The 18816-nt window shown below is 40.6% G+C and overlaps 2 protein-coding genes across 4 annotated transcripts in view; both read left to right on the forward strand.

Annotated features, from left to right (window-relative positions):
* The first annotated feature begins 523 nt into the window (after positions 1 to 523).
* Positions 524 to 10362, forward strand: vps11 (VPS11 core subunit of CORVET and HOPS complexes). The gene is made up of 16 exons (XM_067607266.1): positions 524 to 718; positions 1599 to 1747; positions 1832 to 1967; positions 2047 to 2210; positions 2456 to 2703; positions 2808 to 3009; positions 4903 to 5054; positions 5303 to 5489; positions 5723 to 5866; positions 7108 to 7305; positions 7464 to 7625; positions 7765 to 7898; positions 8149 to 8351; positions 8874 to 9045; positions 9314 to 9536; positions 9780 to 10362. The coding sequence occupies exons 1-16, from the start codon at positions 577 to 579 to the stop codon at positions 9942 to 9944; spliced, it is 2781 nt and encodes a 926-aa protein (XP_067463367.1). The 5' UTR covers positions 524 to 576; the 3' UTR covers positions 9945 to 10362.
* Positions 10363 to 12633: 2271 nt separating this feature from the next.
* hyou1 (hypoxia up-regulated 1) overlaps positions 12634 to 18816 on the forward strand; it is a 298959-nt gene continuing 292776 nt past the window's right edge. For all 3 annotated transcript variants that reach the window (XR_010931076.1, XM_067607281.1, XM_067607280.1), the window contains exons 1-8: positions 12634 to 12848; positions 13968 to 14043; positions 14279 to 14372; positions 14625 to 14703; positions 14851 to 15005; positions 15348 to 15424; positions 15524 to 15705; positions 16684 to 16799. Coding sequence is in view for 2 of the 3 variants with exons in the window: in XM_067607281.1 (XP_067463382.1) it covers positions 13974 to 14043; positions 14279 to 14372; positions 14625 to 14703; positions 14851 to 15005; positions 15348 to 15424; positions 15524 to 15705; positions 16684 to 16799 (773 nt within the window). In the remaining variant the exon portion in view is untranslated. The remainder of the gene's footprint in view (positions 12849 to 13967; positions 14044 to 14278; positions 14373 to 14624; positions 14704 to 14850; positions 15006 to 15347; positions 15425 to 15523; positions 15706 to 16683; positions 16800 to 18816) is intronic.

Here is an 18816-nt window from a genome sequence, read left to right on the forward strand (position 1 = left end):
TCAGGCTTAACATAAGCATTGCTTTCCTAGCTTCATCAAACAAAATGTAACAAATAAATACACACGATACCTGAAACAGCTATTTGAGTCAGTATCAGACTGATATCAGTATCGTTATTGGTGCATCTCCAATTATTTCCTAGTTTTAGGTTGAACCCTCAAATGATATGACAAGCTCCCACAATAGACAGTCTTATGTAACATAAACAGTAAGTTATATTTTCATAATTTATATTACTGACACACAATACATAAATATATATTGAATAAGCTGTTGAAATAACCCAAACTCTCAGCTCATACCACTAGATCTCATCATTATGAAACAAATCTATCTCCATAGTATATGTACATTATTACATCTGGCTCTGATTTAACATTCATAGGTAGAATCAGAGTGAAAACTAATAAGAGGTCACCAAACAGTTAAAAAGAAATAATAAGTCTGTCAAAATAACTTAAATTAAATGTGATGGTATAACTATACAATATAATGTAATGTAATAAGCTTCCGGTTTGCTCACGTGACTTTAATGTCACATGACACCGACCTAGCTACTTGCTAGCGCTAATACAATGGCAGCGTTCCTACAGTGGAGGAAATTTGTCTTCTTTGATAAAGACACGGTGAAGGATCCTGTGGATAATGGGAAAAACTTTGCTCTTCCAAGCGGGATATCGGCTTGTGACTCCGGGCGGGGTCATATTGTTCTTGGAGATATCCTTTAACAGCATGGATGAGCTAGCTCGGCTATTGACAGCTGATGCTAGCCCCGACTCAGCAAAAGTGAAAACAAACGGTAAACCGGTTGAAAATACGTTTTTTTGTGGCCTGTCTTTGGAATGAATAGGTTTCATCTCAACAGTAAATGGGCAGCCAGAGCCAGGCTCTGCTCTGTTCTTTGGGATTGGAAAGACTGTTCAGAGATCTGCCACTTTACTGTGACTTGCTGGTGCAAGAAATGAGAGAAATGGCCTAACGTTAGACTTCTCGAGTCGTTAGTAGCAACCATTTGGGGCCACATTCAATAAACTGAACACCAGTTAGTTTAATGACTACCATTAATAACCCTACAGCCCCTCTCCTCCTTAATAACGCTAATCTAGAAAACGTGATGCTTCGCAGGCAGCGGGGCATCAGGTGACTTTTTATTGAAATAATATGCTGTCCTTTGGATCGTCTTTATGCTGAGACTTCCTGTGGATTATTTAAAAAAACCAAACAGCGGGTTTAAGTAATGTTGTGGGCGGTGTGCTTGACAAGTAAGCCATCATTAAACTAGCAAATATGTGATTAGAGTTTGTTTCAGCACCCCATCCAAAACAAACAGTTGAGAGTGATGTAGCACTGACTTGTTTGCATGCTTTTGTCATATCATAACTGTTTTTGAATTTTTCAATTAATACTTAGCATGGAGATTTATATTCACTGTAAGTTCCAATTTATCTACAGACAAACCTATTTCAGATTGGGACATGTTCTACTAAACTACTAATGGAATGACCACTCTTGAATTACCGCACATGGCGTAAATGTCCAGTTTACAGCATCTCTTACTCCCACTGTATATAACTGTCCTTAACTCCCATAATGTTACATATGGATGGCAAGATCTGGCTTTTGACACGCTCCCTGCAGTTGACATCTTTTCAGGCCTACAAGTTGCGGGTAACACACCTCTACCAGCTGAAGCAGCACAGCATCCTTGTATCAGTGGGGCAGGATGAACATGGAATAAACCCTCTAGTAAGTGCACAGTCCTCCAGAGAAACCTAAAACACAGAGCAATTGTGTCACCCCCACTAAACTGAATCTGTCTTTGTTATACAGGTGAAGGTCTGGAACTTGGACAAGAGAGACAGTGGAAATCCTCTCTGCACTAGGATTTTTCCAGCAATTCCTGGCAACAAACCGACTGAAGTGTCTTGCCTCAGTGTACATGAGAACCTCAACTTCATGGCCATTGGTAAGACACAAGGAAAGATGTGCTTTCTGCCTGTTGCTCCAGTGATCACTGTTATAATGGATGCTGTGTATCTTGACAGGCTTCACAGATGGCAGTGTGGTTTTGACCAAAGGTGACATCACCAGAGATCGTCACAGTAAAACTTTGACTCTGCACGAGGGGACCATCCCTGTCACAGGCCTCGCCTTCCGCCAAGTGGCAAAGGTCACACATCTGTTTGTTGCCACTCTGGAGAAAGTCCATGTAAGTCTGGAAGCTCCCAAAACACATGTGGTGCATGGAGAAGATGAGATCTTTCAACTATTCAGCAGCCTTACATTCAGCTTATCCAACATGTCAGTTTATTCAGCAATTTTTAAAGAGAGTGTAATGGTGGTATTGATCACCATACAGCACTACGACTGAAGTTCTGAGGTTTTTATGACTCCATTCTAGTGGCTGCAGTTTTCTGACCTTGCATCTATTGCCATGGTTCTCTCCTTGCTCAGTGCTACACCCTGTCCATCAAGGAGTATCCCAAAGTAGAGCTGGATACACACGGCTGTGCGCTGCGCTGCTCCTCCCTCGCAGATCCCTCCCAAGATTCCCAGTTCATTGTGGCTGGAGATGAATGTGTGTACCTGTACCAGCCTGATGAACGAGGGCCCTGCTTCGCCTTTGATGGAACAAAGCTTTTGGCCCACTGGCATCGCGGTTATCTGTTCTTACTGATTAATGATGCAAAGTCACCCAACAAGTAAGGACAACGCTGAATAAATTAGATGAAGGTGCAGCGATCATTGTAGGGATGACATGATGGCTGTGACAGATGTATGTTGACAGTGTTCATTTTCTGCTCAGGACAGCGTTTGGTAGCAGGGAGAGCTCTCCATCAGACAAACAGCTTCTGACCATCTATGACCTGGACAACAAGTTCATCGCCTACAGTGCCTCTTTTGATGATGTCATTGATGTGGTGGCAGAGTGGGGTTCCTTCTACATCCTGACCAGAGATGGGAAAATGTTTGTTCTTCAGGAGAAAGACACGCAGACCAAACTGGAGGTGAGTCCAGAGTGTTCCACCTTTGTATCTTAAAGGACAGGTTCACAATTGTTTAAGTCTGTCTTCAAACAACAGTCAGGTGACCGTATGAACAGTGAAAGAGTGTAATCATTCCTCCTGTTCATACTGGTTATTAAAAGATCCCCTTAAATGTGCTTTCAATGCAAATGATGGGGGACAAAATCCACAGTGTACACACAGTCATTTAAAAGTTGATGTGAAGCTTATATGAGTCTTCAGCAGTCTGAGTTAGTCATATCAAGTGGATATCTGACACATTTACAGTCTTTTTAGCATCAAATTCCCTCTTTGTGTTTCCTCAGTGTTTCCCTGTTGAGCTGTGGTGAAGTATAGTAACAAAAAGAGGGACTTTGTCACTAAAAAGACTGTAACGTTGAAAGATATCTACTTGATTTGACTCATCTTGGACGCTGAAGCTTCATATAAGCTTCAGATAAACTTTTACATATATTTTTGCACAGAAGCAGTACTTTGGATTTTGTCTCCTATCACTTACATTGTAAAGGCCAATTCATACATTCCACGTTGTAGTATGTATGGAACTGTGTCTGCAGTCTGTATGCAAGTCCCCGCGCACACTGTTCCATACATAATTCAATTGGGGATCCACAGACACAGACGCGCTTCACATGTGTGCGGATTCCAGCGTGATAACCTTCCAGAGTTGTAAAATCCACTCTATGAGTATTGCAAACCATTGTGCAGGTTTTTCTGATCAGCCTTTAAACGCAATAATCTGTTATTCAAACTGGATTTGCTGGATCGTATTTCATTGTCTCACTGGCACTTTAAACAACATGCGCACACCAGCACAGCTCATTGTATTGTTTGACACAGGGCTGTTTTCAGTCTGAATGCAGTGAGGAGTTCCTGTATGTTGCATAACAACATGAAAAAATGGAATTAGAAAAGCGACAGCCTAATGAGAATAGGAATACAGTACATGTATAAAGTAGATGAGCACATGCACAGTTGGCGCACTTACTATGTGTACAGTACACACCGGCACAAATTTTGGGCTGCATGTGAATGTCCATAGAGTGGTCCATGTGGACCCTTGCAAACATGGGTGGTTGATGACATTTACGTCACTAGGACCAACGTGGCCACACGGACACGGAAAGCATGATACGGCCTTAAGTGCATTATGAAGGAATTTTCTAATGGTCAGCGTGAACAATAGGAATGACCTGTTTCAATTCATTCATCTATTTCATTTGGGCAACTGACTTGTTTGAAGACAGACTTGAAGAATTGAGAACCCGTCATTTAGAATTATTATCAATCCAGATTGACTTGTGGTTACCTGTGGTTACTGGTGGTATCAGCAAGTGCAGTGTAATACTACAGGTCCCAGAATTTTGGGAACAGCACAGACTTTTTCAGCAGTATTTTATCAGAAATAAAACAAAAGAGCAACTAGTGTGTGGTGTATCTGTTTCTTTTGATAAAGAAGTCAGTCTATAATCAGTCTTTTTCCATCATTCCACATCTGAATTCATGCTGCACATGTGAGTAGTTTTCCTCACAACAGCAGGGCACAGTTAAGAGTTGGTAACCTTGCTGAGGAGTCAGAGGTGAGCAGCTTGTCACCTGCAGCTCTTCATCTATAATAACTTCTGACTGTTCCATTACTCCCTTGTAAAAATGAAGACTGAGTGGCTGATGAAAAAATGCAGAAAATGACTGTTTTCTTGTGTTGTAGACTCAAAAACAGGGTTTGATTTCATGAAACTCATAAGAATTTTGATGATGCATAACTTGACGATTAACCGTAATGAAGAGTTGGAGCCCTTCTAAATCAGCTTGGTGGCTGTTATTATTCTTGTGGGTCAAGTAACAGAGGTGTCGCCTCCTTGTTTGTCTTTTAAGATGCTGTTTAAGAAGAACCTGTTTGTGATGGCCATAAACCTGGCTAAGAGCCAGCACCTGGACAGTGACGGACTGTCGGAGATCTTCAGACAGTACGGTGATCACCTCTACCTTAAGGGAGACCATGACGGTGCCATCCAACAGTACATTCGGTAATTGCATCACTAGAAATTTGCCAGGGTTGAGATATGTGCAGTGTGTGACTCATCTTTGAGCATTTTATTTGTTTAAAGTATGCCAGAGGAAAGGGGCTGTGTTGATTCTGTGTTGGTTTTCAATGTAACACTTAAACCTAGTGCTTTCTAATTGCCCAGCAATTATTATTAATTCCAGAGACTGGACTGCTGACCAGTCTCCTATCAATGAACCAGTCTGAAAATGTAACATTATTGTCCCACAGCACCATTGGGAAACTGGAGCCATCTTACGTCATCAGGAAGTTTCTGGATGCGCAGAGGATCCACAACCTGACAGCGTATCTGCAAGCCCTGCACAGGCAGTCGCTGGCCAACGCAGACCACACCACACTGCTGCTGAACTGTTACACCAAGCTGAAGGACAGCTCCAAGCTGGAAGAGTTCATTAAGGTGACTGGTGAAAATGAGCGCTTAGGATATAGGTTTTGGTGGTAAATACACCTAAAAAAGTGAATTGACTCATACTGTAAAATCTCTGTTATGATGACAGTTATACAAAATACCAAGTGGGTTCCATCAGAGAACTGCTGGACCTAATTTAAAGCCTGCGTTCTTAATGAACAGATCACTAATGGCTGCCATACACTATTATAAGACCGTATAATGTTCTATATTTTCAACAGAGCAGTGAAAGTGAGGTCCACTTTGATGTTGAGATTGCCATCAAGGTTCTTCGGCAGGCAAGCTACCACAGCCACGCTGTCTTCCTGGCTGAGAAGCACATGCACCATGAGTGGTACCTGAAGATCCAACTGGAAGACCTCAAGGTAAAAACCATGCAAGCAGATGTACAAACCTATGTTGGGGAAATATATGTAGATCATCTGCTGGAGCTCTCCTAAGAATTCACCTGTCTGTGCTTGGATGCTTCTGTCCACACTGTGACAAGCTGAAATTACCTATGGTCACCTTTTTTTGGTGAGAAGTAAATCTTAACTATGTCTGATCCAGTGATGCTGAAGCTCTTGCGTGTTCCTCAGTGTGCTTTTTTTTTCCATTACCCTAAAAAAGAAATCATTATGAATACATTACTTCGGTATGAAGAGAAAATGTGCTTTGATCAGATACAACACCATCCAAATTTTTGTAGTAATATGTTTCTTCCTGTCACAGTTTGCCAGCACGCCACTTATTCTCAGTCAAATCAAATCACACAGACACTGCTACACTCAACAGTGTTCACTCTTTACAGTGTCGACAGGGTGTCTGATGCCCATCAGCCATGAATCCATTTAGAAATCATAGAAAAAAGGTGCTCGTTATAACTTTAGGGGCCGTATTTATCAAGTTTCTCAGAGTAGGAAATCACTCTTAGCTGGCCAGAAATTCTCAGTGACGCATTTTTGGTCCTACTTTTAGAACTAGGAGTAAAAGCATTTATCAACTTTATGAACTTAGGAAATCACTCTTTTCTCGGTGGATATTTAGGAGAGTTGTGGAGGTGTCCTGCCCTGTTAGGACTTTCCAGGAGACATCATTCAGGCACAGATCTATTGCGAGAGGAGAGATGTTTAATGAAAGCTTGATGAGAATAAATATATTGACAGATTGTTTTTTACAAAAAATTTGAGAGAAGGATTGAAGAGAAGATGCCATATAGTGGTGCACCACAGTGCGCAGTTTGCGACAATTGCCTGCGCAATTAATTTTAGGTTCAATATTCATATATTCAGCAATCTGATTATTGGGGGGGGGGGCATTCATGATGCCCAGAAGATGAATCCTACTGACTTTGTTGATCCTCTGACTTTTCCTCTAGTGCCACCATGAGGTTGACAGTTTTGGTTGCCATGACATTTGGTTCTCACATTCATGTCCCCTTCAGAATGAACTGTAATCTCTTTGGTGATCCCTTAGCTTTTCATCTAGCACCATAATCAGGTCAAGATTTAAAATTCTCCAATACTTTGGTTTATGTCAGCCCCGCTACACTTTACCGCCAGCACCTACAGCAGCATGTGATATGCACAGTAACTCACTTGTCTTACTGTTTCCCTCTAAAACTCAGAACTACCAGGAAGGGCTGCGTTACATTGGACGTCTGCCTTTTGAACAAGCTGAGAGCAACATGAAACGTTACGGCAAGACCCTGATGCACCACGTTCCTGAAGGTACCACACTGCTGCTGAAGGGCTTATGCACCAACTACCAACCCAGTGGAGACTCTGCTGAAAAAGACAGCCAGGAGAGGAGTCGGGTCAATAAGGTCTGTGTGCAGTAATGTTGTTCTCTGTCATTTTCACATGATGCTGTAATGGCCCTGTGGTCCTGAAATGACCATCCTAGAGTGATTATATACTCTATATAAGACATATATCTGAAACAGTTTTCTTTAAAGACTGTCAATAATTATTTTGTTTTCAGGCCAACTCTGAGGAATTCATCCCAATTTTTGCCAACAACCCTCGGGAGCTGAAAGCCTTCTTGGAGCACATGATCGAGGTAGACCCCCGTTCTCCACAGGGTGTTTATGACACACTACTGGAGCTCCGACTGCAAGACTGGGCACACGAACAGGACCCTGAGGTCAGTGCAACACACACAAACTAGTCGTGAGAAGCGAAAAGTTGCAGAAATGTTGTTTTACAGATGAGAGAAATCATTTAAACTTTTAAACGTAATTCAGTTGTTAATGGTCTCATTTTTTCTAATTTATGTTTGGCAGAGAAAAAAGATCCTGCAGGGGGAAGCTGTGTCGCTGTTGAGGAGTGACAACACTGTGTTTGATAAGGCCCTGGTCCTCTGCCAGATGCACAATTTCAAAGAAGGTGTTCTCTATCTTTATGAGAAGGGCAAACTGTAAGTACGGGAGACAGACCATCAACTGAATATATATGAACTGAAGCCCATTAATGTGATAGTCACTGCTTCCATGTGCCTAAAGGTGTGCCAGTAACAACACAAGCCAGTTTACAGCATAATGTCATATTTATTTATATATAACACGTGTTTGTTAGGTGTTTCCCTACCTGTTAAGCTAGGAGACTTGATCCAACATATGTATAACATTATTGATGACAAATTGGACCTAATTTGCATTCATGTGCAGGTACCAGCAGATTATGCACTACCACATGCAGAATGAGGAATACGGAAAAGTGGTAGAAGCCTGCAAGCGCTATGGGGATCAAGAGGGTTGCCTTTGGGAGCAGGCGCTGGGATACTTTGCCAGAAAAGAAGAAGACTGCAAGGCCTACATCAGTGAGGTCCTACATCACATTGACCAAAACAACCTGATGCCTCCATTACTTGGTGAGCTGATGGAAATTAGATTTCATATTTCATGCACACTCGTTTGTATTGTGATCAAAATGCCATATTAGATTCAGTTCAGGTTAAGATTAACAGCACTGATGTTCCTTCCTTTTGAAGACTCTTTGCATTAGGGCTGCAACTAACGATTTCATTATCGATTAATCTGTTAATTATTTTCTCAATTAATCGATCAGGTGTTTGGTCCATAAAACGTCAGAGAATTGTGAAAAATGTTGATCACTGTTTCCCAAAGCAAAAGATGACATTCTCAGATGTCTTGTTCTGTCTTATCCAACAGTCCACAACCCAAAGATAATTTGGTTTACTGTCATAGAGGACAAAAGATGGAATCAGAGAATTAAGAATTTTTGCTCTTAAAAATGACTCGAGCGATTAATTGATCATCAGAATAGTTGGAGATTAATTAAACGATTGGCAACTAATCGATCTTTGTACAGTCGAATTAGTGAAAAGAAGGTGTTTGCACAACATTAAATGCAAGATTTCTGTGCGCTGTAGTGGTGCAGACACTGGCACACAACTCGACGGCCACTCTCTCCGTCATCAAGGACTACCTCATCAACAAGTTGCAGAGGGAGAGCCAGCAGATCGAGGATGATGAACGCAAAATCCGCCAGTACCGCGAAGAAACCGCTCACCTCCGGTCCGAGATCCAAGAGCTTAAAACGAGGTGGGTCACACGAGGAATGGGATTTCCAGGAATATTTATCATCTATTCAAGTCTGTGATAAACGACACCATTTCTACCAGTTTCCTACTGAGCACTTCTGTTATCCTCACTGTAGTGACTGTACTGTTGTCAGTTACAGCCACTGTAGCTCAAGGGGGTGCTAGTGGTGGCAGGTGAGGGCTGCCAAACAACTTGTGCTGATGTCATCCACAAATGTCATGGATTGCCTAATACACCTGTAAATCTTAACCCCACTATTTCCACACAGTGCCAAGATATTCCAGAAGACCAAATGTAACATGTGCAACAGCCCCCTGGAGCTGCCATCTGTTCATTTCCTGTGCAGCCACTCCTTCCACCAACACTGCTTCGAAAGCTACGCTGAGAGTGAGGCTGAGTGCCCAACTTGCACTCCAGAGAACCGCAAAGTCATGGACATGTTGCGTGCGCAGGACCAGAAACGTGATCTGCATGACCACTTCAACAGACAGGTAACAATACTTGAGCTTTGACATGAACCATGAACCACAGACGTGTTCAGTCATTCTCCCCATTTCATTCATCGTGATTTTCTATCATCAGTTTTGGGCTGTATTTTTAGCAAACACATTCATCCGCAGGGGGAAATTAGTTTAGACGTTAATTATATTTTAGCTGTTGACTATATTGCAGTGTGCTTGTTGTCAAATTCAATGACCAAATGCAAGTTCTTGTTTCTTTTCTATGATTTTCAGTTACGGAGCTCTAATGATGGTTTCTCAGTTGTGGCCGACTATTTTGGTCGAGGAGTGTTTAACAAACTAACTCTGGTCACCGACCCACCTGGCAGCAAAACTGTTGGGAGTCTAGAAGTCAACCTGCAAAGAGACCTTCTCATCCACACCAAGAGGAACTGCTAGAAACGCCAGCTTGTGATTATGGTCTGAATCCTATGTGACAGGGCACTTTGTGTCCACTTTCACATCAGTGACCACATGCTTTGCTGCACGGGATGCCACTTTATTTAGCAGCCATCGCTGCTGCCCGCTTTTAGTACCTGTGATGGACTTATTTACATAAGTGCGTTCCTAGTCTGAGTCGTGATTTATTGAGGATGTGTAAGAAAAAAAAAAAAAAAAAAAAGTACTTTAGGTTAAAACATGTAATACTATGTCTTAACACCTTTCTGAATCACACCTTGGAGAGTTTTGCTTTGGTGTGTTTGCTTGTATTCTGTTGTAACCTTGCAAACAACATTCAAAAATGGTTCAGTTATGTCACTAATGAAATTATTTAATGTCTGTCAATCTAAATTGAGGAATAAAATTGTGAACAGTATCATCCTTTTGTGTATTTTCTTGATACAGCCTTGTCTCTAGGCTGGGCTTATGCGTTTTTCAGTTTGTGCCATCTGCCTCGAAAACACACATTTGTCATGATGACATCATTCAGTATATGACATCCATTATATGATTATCATATATCAGATCACATGACATGACACTACATTTATTTGTCATATGTGACATACAGTATACAATACTGTAGGGGACAGCTGTGGCTCAGGAGGTAGAGCGGGTCGTCCACTAATCGGATTGGCGTTTCAATTCTCAGCTCCTCCAGTCCGCATGTTGATGTGTCCTTGGGCAAGATACTTAACCCCAAATTGCTCCTGATGGCTGTGCCATCGGTGTGTGAATGATTAGATTTCCTCTGATGGGCAGGTTGGGACCTTGCATGGTAGCCCCTGTACCCATTCAGCGTATGAATGTGTGTGAATGGAAGAATGTGATTCGTAGTGTAAAAGAGCTTTGAGTGGTTGGAGGACCAGAAAGGCGCTATACAAGTACAGTCCATTTACCATTTGTATTTTAACTGAGTGTTATTGGCACCACTGATAGATAGGCATGGCATGCACAAACCACCTGATTAAACTCTGCTCTGTGATGCTCTGCTTCTGAATCACACTGGGTCCTCAGGTTCCCACTTGCATTGGATGCTTGGATCATGGGAAACCTGCCTGCAGGTCGAGTTAGCCCATTATCAGTCATATCCAAAAGGGCTTTTCATTGGAGGCTTTTCATGAGCTTCTCTCCATCAAATTTGATTCACAACTTGTCCTTTCATTCCCTTTTAAATATTATGGAAAGTCATAACTGTTACCTTATTGCTGCAAATAAGCTGTATTTTACTTTTTAAAGTGGATTTTTACAACTGTAAATTTACATAAACATACAGCTTTAACAAAGAGAATATGTGTCTGTCTGTTAATGCAGTTCTTTTTCTACATGTGTTGGAGAAAGATGAGATCAGATGATCAACCTTCTGCTCTGCTGCACCACACTTGTGCCTTCCTAACCATCTGAGGGCAGCACAGACCCTAGACTTAAAAACCTTTCTATTCAGGGAGGCTTTTTCATCTTAACCCTTCTTAGTATTTGTGTTTATGTTGTGGGTTCTATGTTATTAATACTGTAGCACTTTGAGTTTAACTATGAATGAAAAGTGTGGTACAAATTATTATTATTATTATTATTATTATTATTATTATTATTATCATCATTATTATTATTATTAATAATAATAATAATAATAATAATACCCATGTACAGGCCAGGTGTTTTCCTGAACAAGGCATTTTTATAATATTATTGTATAATTGTTAGTATAACAGTAAACGAGATACAGCATTTATTCAAGTTACCTTAAGTTCACTTAAAATAATGTTATAAAATAAACATTTAACTAAATCAGTTACTTATAAATAGGCATGTGGTTTCTTCAGCCTTATCTGGAAATGTCGTCATTCGGTTTACGCCTACCATCTGGACGTGGACCAATTGGATGCAGCCAAAAATCATTTCACGAAGTCACTCACCTCACGTGGACCAATCACGAGGCAGTGCGTGGAGCGTTGTGGGCGGGCTTTGTGTTTGACGGTCATTGCTAGTTGTTGCACGATTGACGGGCTTAGCTACCGGATGCAGGGGGTATTTCTTTCAAAACAAAATCGCTTAAATTGTCATCGCCAAAACAAGTAATCAAATGCTCAAATAACAAGTGTACTGTAATTATGAAATTACATTATTTTTAAATCTAAGACACTTGGTAGTTACTTACAACCCTGTGTTGAACATGTTTAACTGATTTAGCTGCTTTGTGTGTCTGTTCCAGATGCAAGATGTTTATTATCACTCTGGTTATACAAGTACAACTGTGTGAAATACTTTGGCTGCCAGGCTCCATTACAGTAAAAACAGTAAATAAATATAGAAGATGTATAAAATATAACAACAAAATATAAAAATATACATATATTAATTTGAAAAGTATATATGTATATATATAAATACTATCTAGTCTTAGTCATACTATGACTAAGACTATAAAAGCTCATTGGGCTGCAATATGATATATATATATATATATATATTGATATTTATAATCATTCCCTATTCACATTCTTATTAATTTCCAGCAGGGAATCCTTTGTTCCTCAAAGTAAATCTTAGTCGAAAACACCTACATGTTCACAGTGCATGTGTTCTGAAATGCTAACCGGAAACAGTATGTTGTATTGTGTTGACCTTGACGTCAGTTTTTGTCCCAGCAGCGGCTTCAGTGGATCCAATGAGGTGACGCCGCGTTCCGGGCCCGACTGCCGAGAGCAAGCCGGTGATAAGGGGAACTAAAAACTACCAAGTGTGACAACAAAGAGGCTCAGAATCAGCTCCAAAAGAGCGAAACTAATCTCAGAAGCCGCCCGGAGGAGTACACCCTGTTGGTAGCCCCTTCACAGTTTCATTTGTCCCGGCGGAGTGAAGGTAAGTTACTCCCACAGCATAGTGTGTCAATCATGCTTTCTTATTGATGGTGTCAGACATGCAGCTAGCTAACAGTAGCTGTCAATTTCTTCTTTGAGCTAATTTCCTCCTGCTTAACAGTGTTGGCTTTGTGTTTGCAAAGGTCCAGTGCTGGTCCACAGTATCCAGCTGCCTTTGAATTGAAAGGTTAATGGCTAATGGTGTAACGCTAAACAGTAATTGTTGTGTTTACCTGTATAATACACATCAGTAAGTTATCCTGTAGTTAACCTGTACATCCACTGGTTTCCAGAAACCAACACACTGCTCCTGGTGTTTTTTAATAATGAGGATTTGACTTATGCATCCATTTTGCATTCGTGCGTCACAGCCTCACCGGGGGCTAGAAGTTTCTGTGCAGATCGCCTGTTGTTCTCTCCTCAAAACACAAACACCAATTCAGTTTTTTGATGTACTCAACCCTAATGTTAAGCTCTGGCTATAGTATGTTTCTGCACCCTTGAAAACGAAGCACACACTCTCCTGTAAGTGCAGAGATTCTGTGGCTCCTTGTAGATATTAAAGCTTTAGCCAACATCAAAGCCTGACAATGGCATTAATGCCACGTGTTTTCAAATTGTCTACACCTCTGTGGGTGGGGTCAGGTTCATTGGATCCTTTGCATATCCTTGGGCAAAAGGCCATGGCACTACCTGGCAGTGGCACACTTGAAGTTAGCACCTGTGAGGAAACATAAACGGTGATTGGACATTGATCAGAGTAATGAGTGTGATGCAACTAGCCCTGTTTGTACTTGTGAAGAAACCAAGCTTGCATGTAAAAGCAGAAACAGGGAGAGCAGGTTTGGCTTTTCAAAATGAAGATCATCTTTTTACCACCAACTCACGGGACTGTAACTGCTCGCACATTATGAATGGAGCGACAGAGCTGGAGAGAAAGCGTCTCCACAGTGCAGGTGGATGGACAGAGAGAAGCAGGAGATGAAAGGTGTTTGGCTTTGATGGTGGTGTGTGATGAGGTTTCAGAGCTGAGGCTTTAGCACAATGGGCAAATATGGACAAGTAAGGATCTGCGGAAATCACCTGATTATATTGTTTTCACATTTGTTCATCTTCACAGCTCATCATGGGGGGGAGGAAGCTGGCATTGGTTGCTCTCTTCTGCCTTGTTCTGGCAATGTTGCCTTCTCACACAGGTAATATGATCCATCAACATACACTGACATGTTTCTCTAACATGAAGCACTGTTGGTAGATTTAACAGCTAAAAACATACCAGGCTGACTGTTTAGCTACAGCACAGTTTTACAAGATTGGCACACCAGTGAATATTTAAAGCTTTTATTTATTAGTGTTTGGAAATAGATAAGCTGAATCAATACTGCAACTCTGAACTCTGAGGATGTCTTACACATGTATTTGTCTTTGCAGCGACTGTAGCTGTCATGTCAGTTGACCTGGGCAGTGAGTGGATGAAAATGGCGATAGTGAAACCCGGTGTGCCGATGGAGATTGTTCTTAACAAGTGAGTATAACTGTGTGCTGCTTCACGTTGTTCAGCTGTCTTCATCACGGTACAGTGAGTTTGCACAAGTGGCTTAGTTGTTAGAGGAAATGTAACTGAAGGAAATGCCCTCACCGCATTTTCAATTTCCTTTTGAAATGCAAGTTAAATATGAAAAAATTAATGCGCAGACAAAGTACAAGAGTAAGTCAAATTAATACAGCAAAATTACATGTCAGGGTTGAACCATATGTCTGTTGTGTTTTTCTTCAGGGAGTCGAGGAGGAAAACACCCACTGCTGTGTGTCTGAAAGAAAATGAAAGACTTTTTGGAGACAGTGCATTAGGAGTGGTATGACATGTTCTCAAATTTCCCAACTTGTGTTGGAAAAAATATCCGGAAATATTATTTGTTCAGTCAAGTTCAAACACTCACCTCAAAATAATATCGATCTTCTTCTTGTATGCTATTAATTGTTGCGTGTGGCATGCATTTCAGTCTGTGAAGAACCCCAAAACTGTCTATAGACACCTGCAAAGCCTCCTGGGCAAGAAGCACGACAACCTCCAGGTGGCGCGCTACCAGAAACACTTCCCTGAGCACCAGCTGCAGGAGGACCCAGTCAGAGACACCGTTTACTTTAAAAACTCACAGTAAGTCTTATTATCTGTCTCCTGCTTTACCATCATACAATAAATGTATGAGGTGATGATGAACTTTTTCTCTATTCATAATGTTGAGTCTTAAAATCAGTTTGCATGAGATTCCCCTGACCTCACAACTCATGAGTGGTTTGTTTATCATGTCCATATTTGTAATGATTTCACCTCTGAAAACACTTTGACCATCACAGATGTTTTTAATAACATGACCGATCAGGGGGTACTGGTCAGAAGTTGTCATGGAAACATCAGTACCAAAGTTACTACCTGCAAAACAGTTATCCACACGTTATAGAAAGAAATATAGTCTTTCTGCTTTTTTCTTTCTTTCAGAGAACAGCAGTACACACCTGAGGAGCTCCTTGGGATGATGCTTAATTATTCTTGTGGATTGGCTCAGGACTTTGCAGGTCAGTTTGCTCATGGAGCAAGATGCATCATTGTATGAAATGATGTCAAGCATATTAATTTGTCTTTTTTCCCCCACTCCTCCTGACTCAAACTCACAGAGCAACCAATCAAAGATGCAGTAATCACCGTCCCAGCCTTCTTCAACCAGGCAGAGCGCAGGGCAGTCCTGCAGGCTGCACAGATGGCAGGTCTAAAGGTCCTTCAGCTCATCAACGACAACACAGCCGTGGCCTTGAACTATGGGGTCTTCAGGAGGAAAGATATCGACAACACAGTCAAGGTGCACATTCAGCGTTACGTCCAAATACACACTTTAGAGGATGAGTCTGGTCATATTCGGTATTTCTCTTAATGTCAACAAATCTCATGAAAAGACCAAAACCAGCAATGAACTGATCTATAAACAGGTATCGCTGTTATAGGAAATGATTAACTATACACTCACTGTGCAATCTAATGGAATACAACAGCTCTGCCATATATTCTACTTTTACGAAGCTTATACATTTTCAGTTTTTGCCCAATCCATTAACATACATGAGAGGGGCAAAATATTAGGAACACTTTTCAATATAATGCACTCCAGTGCACCACCACCACCCACTACCACCTCAAAAACCACCAGCAACCTCTTTTTCATCTAACTCTTAAAAGTAAAGTACAATTAAATGCACTATTATTATCATATATTATTATCACTTTTCTGACAATGTCAACAAAAAGTTAAAATGTATAAACTTCTTAAAAGTAGAAATTATGGCACAGCTGTTGTATTGGATTGCAGAGGTGTTCCTAATAAAGTGCATGGTGAATGTATACAGTACCAGTCAAAAATTGGACACACTTTGTCATTGAAGTGAATGGGAAGGGGTGTTTAAACTTTTGACTGGTACTGTACAGTGTATGTGAACAGTTTTATAAAATGTACATCTTCAGTAGGAACCAATGGGCTTGAGGCTGAGTGCCACAGACAGAGTAGAACACTTAGAAAGTATTGAAAGATGGACTAACACGTTGTTGGTTTTGGTCTTTTTGAAGGGATTTGATAACAAAATACCAAATTATAGAATCTCACAGGCTTTATCATTTACAAGATGACACTTGTATACTACTCAATAAGAATCTCGTAGGCTGTTCAAAGCAGCTTTATCATGAGGTCATGTTGACATGAATGTATCTGTCTTTAACTTTGTGGGAAATCAAGCTCCACTGAGAAGCGACAACAAATCGCTGACACTCTGATCTTGTTTCATTTCAGAATGTGATGTTTTATGATATGGGCTCAGGCAGCACAACTGCCACCATCGTCACATATCAGACAGTCAAAACCAAGGAGTTTGGCACCCAGCCCCAGCTGCAGATCCGAGGTGTCGGGTGAGTCCAGTGATCCGAGGAGTGGCATTACCACTGAGAACACTAATATAAGCAAAGTGCTGATTCTATCTAATGGACAGAGACCTGTCTCTCACTATCAGCCCTGTTGTTTGAAAGAGGTTTTGAAATATGGTGTGGTGATGTGGGCAGTTTTATATGTGCACATTGATATTTATTTAAAATCTTGCTTTGTCTTCTAGAGGGTTTGGCATCCTTTTTAAGCCAGGAGTACAGTTTTGTGTGAACATGGAGCACCGAAATGTTCAATATTAAATAAATAAATGTTCTTTCACAAATCTCGTGATACCAAACGTAGCTAGCTCCTGTTAGCTACATCAACAACAATGCAGAAGTAATTCGACCAACTTGAGGTTGCCTCAGATAAACACAGTACAGACATAACTAGCATCTGCTTTTATTTAGCTTAAAGATGCAGTGTGTAGAATTTAGTGGCAGCTAGCAGAACAGACTTGGCAGAAATGGAATATAATATTGATAAGTATGTTTTCATTAGTGTATAATCATCTGAAAATAAGAATCATTGTGTTTTTGTTGCCTTAGAATGAGCCCTTTATATCTACATAGGGAGTGGGTCCTCTTCCACGGAGCCCGCCATGTTGCACCGCCATGTTTCTATAGTAGCCTAGAACGGACAAACTAAACACTGGCTCTAGAGAGGGCCTTTTATGTTTTTCACAAGTTTCTCAGCCACTGTAGGTTTTCCTACATGCTTGGAAGTTGAGGGGGATGGGTATCCATTTGGTTGCAATGCCACTAAATGCTACACATGCTACTTACTGAGCCAGCTAGCTAGCTAGCTCAGTTTGCTTATAAACTTGGATTACAACTCAACATTTAAAGCAAAGAGCTGGTGTGAGCAGCATAAGCTAGCTGGTTAATTCAGAATTATTTAAGTAGCATTTTGATTCTAAAGATGTTGCTCAGAGAAGACACACAACACTGAGAAGCAAAACCATTTTCTCTGTGGTTGTCGGCGCTAACAGGAGCTAGTTGGAGCTAGACTGGGGCATGTGATTGGCTAAGAGATGAGGGGGTGGTGACTGGGGACGCCACTGTCATGAAAAGTGATTATGAAATTGTGTTTTTTAGGAAAAATGCCATGAATGAAAAGGGAAATATTACAATAAAATGCTTGTAATGAAATAAAAAGGAAGTATAATATAAGTCAGTTATTATGAAATTAGGAGGGTGAAAAACCATCTTATAATTATTTAAACTCAATTTCATGAAATGTTATACCATTATGATGAAATAACATTTCATAACAATGAACTGAGTTTTACTGAGTATGATTTTATCCTAATTTATTGGTTCTTACTTATATTGTATATTTTACTTTATTTATTCATGTGATTACTATATCCTATTATTATATTGAACACTTTGGGGCTCCATATGTGAAGATATGAAAAAACATTTTGGTGAATAGAGGGAGAGTAGAAGGAAAAGTAAAAAGGGGAAAAATGCAGTCAGTACTCCATCTCTACTGACATGACTTATAAACATGGAAAAACCTTTCATCAAAATGAGTCTAATTGTCAACATCAGTACAGAATGTTTTATGCATCTGTAACACAAACAGATCCACAATTTTTAACGTGTAAATTTCAACCCATTGTAAATTCTTAATCTACACAACTGCAGCGTGTGAGTTAGGAACTCATTTATTCTGGCTTTTGGAGACACTAACACACACTTCAAATCTGAGAACATTCTGTATTAAGTCTTTAAGATTTTAGTCTGAGCCATGTACATATTAGAAGATTCTCTGAAGACTGGCAACACTGCATCACACAGTATAATAACACTACAGGATGATTTTGAAGATTTTACTATCTCGGCTCTCTCTGTCCTTTCTGAAACTTAAAAAAACAGGAAGACACATCCAGATAACCGACCACAGACATGACATGCAGAGATATTGATCTCCAGCTGAAGTGTAGCTATAGAAAACACAGCAGATGTCCTCCAGGTGTAATACTGGCATCAACACGCT

This window comes from Thunnus thynnus, chromosome 13 (assembly GCF_963924715.1).
Source record: "Thunnus thynnus chromosome 13, fThuThy2.1, whole genome shotgun sequence".
NCBI classification, from domain to species: domain Eukaryota; kingdom Metazoa; phylum Chordata; class Actinopteri; order Scombriformes; family Scombridae; genus Thunnus; species Thunnus thynnus.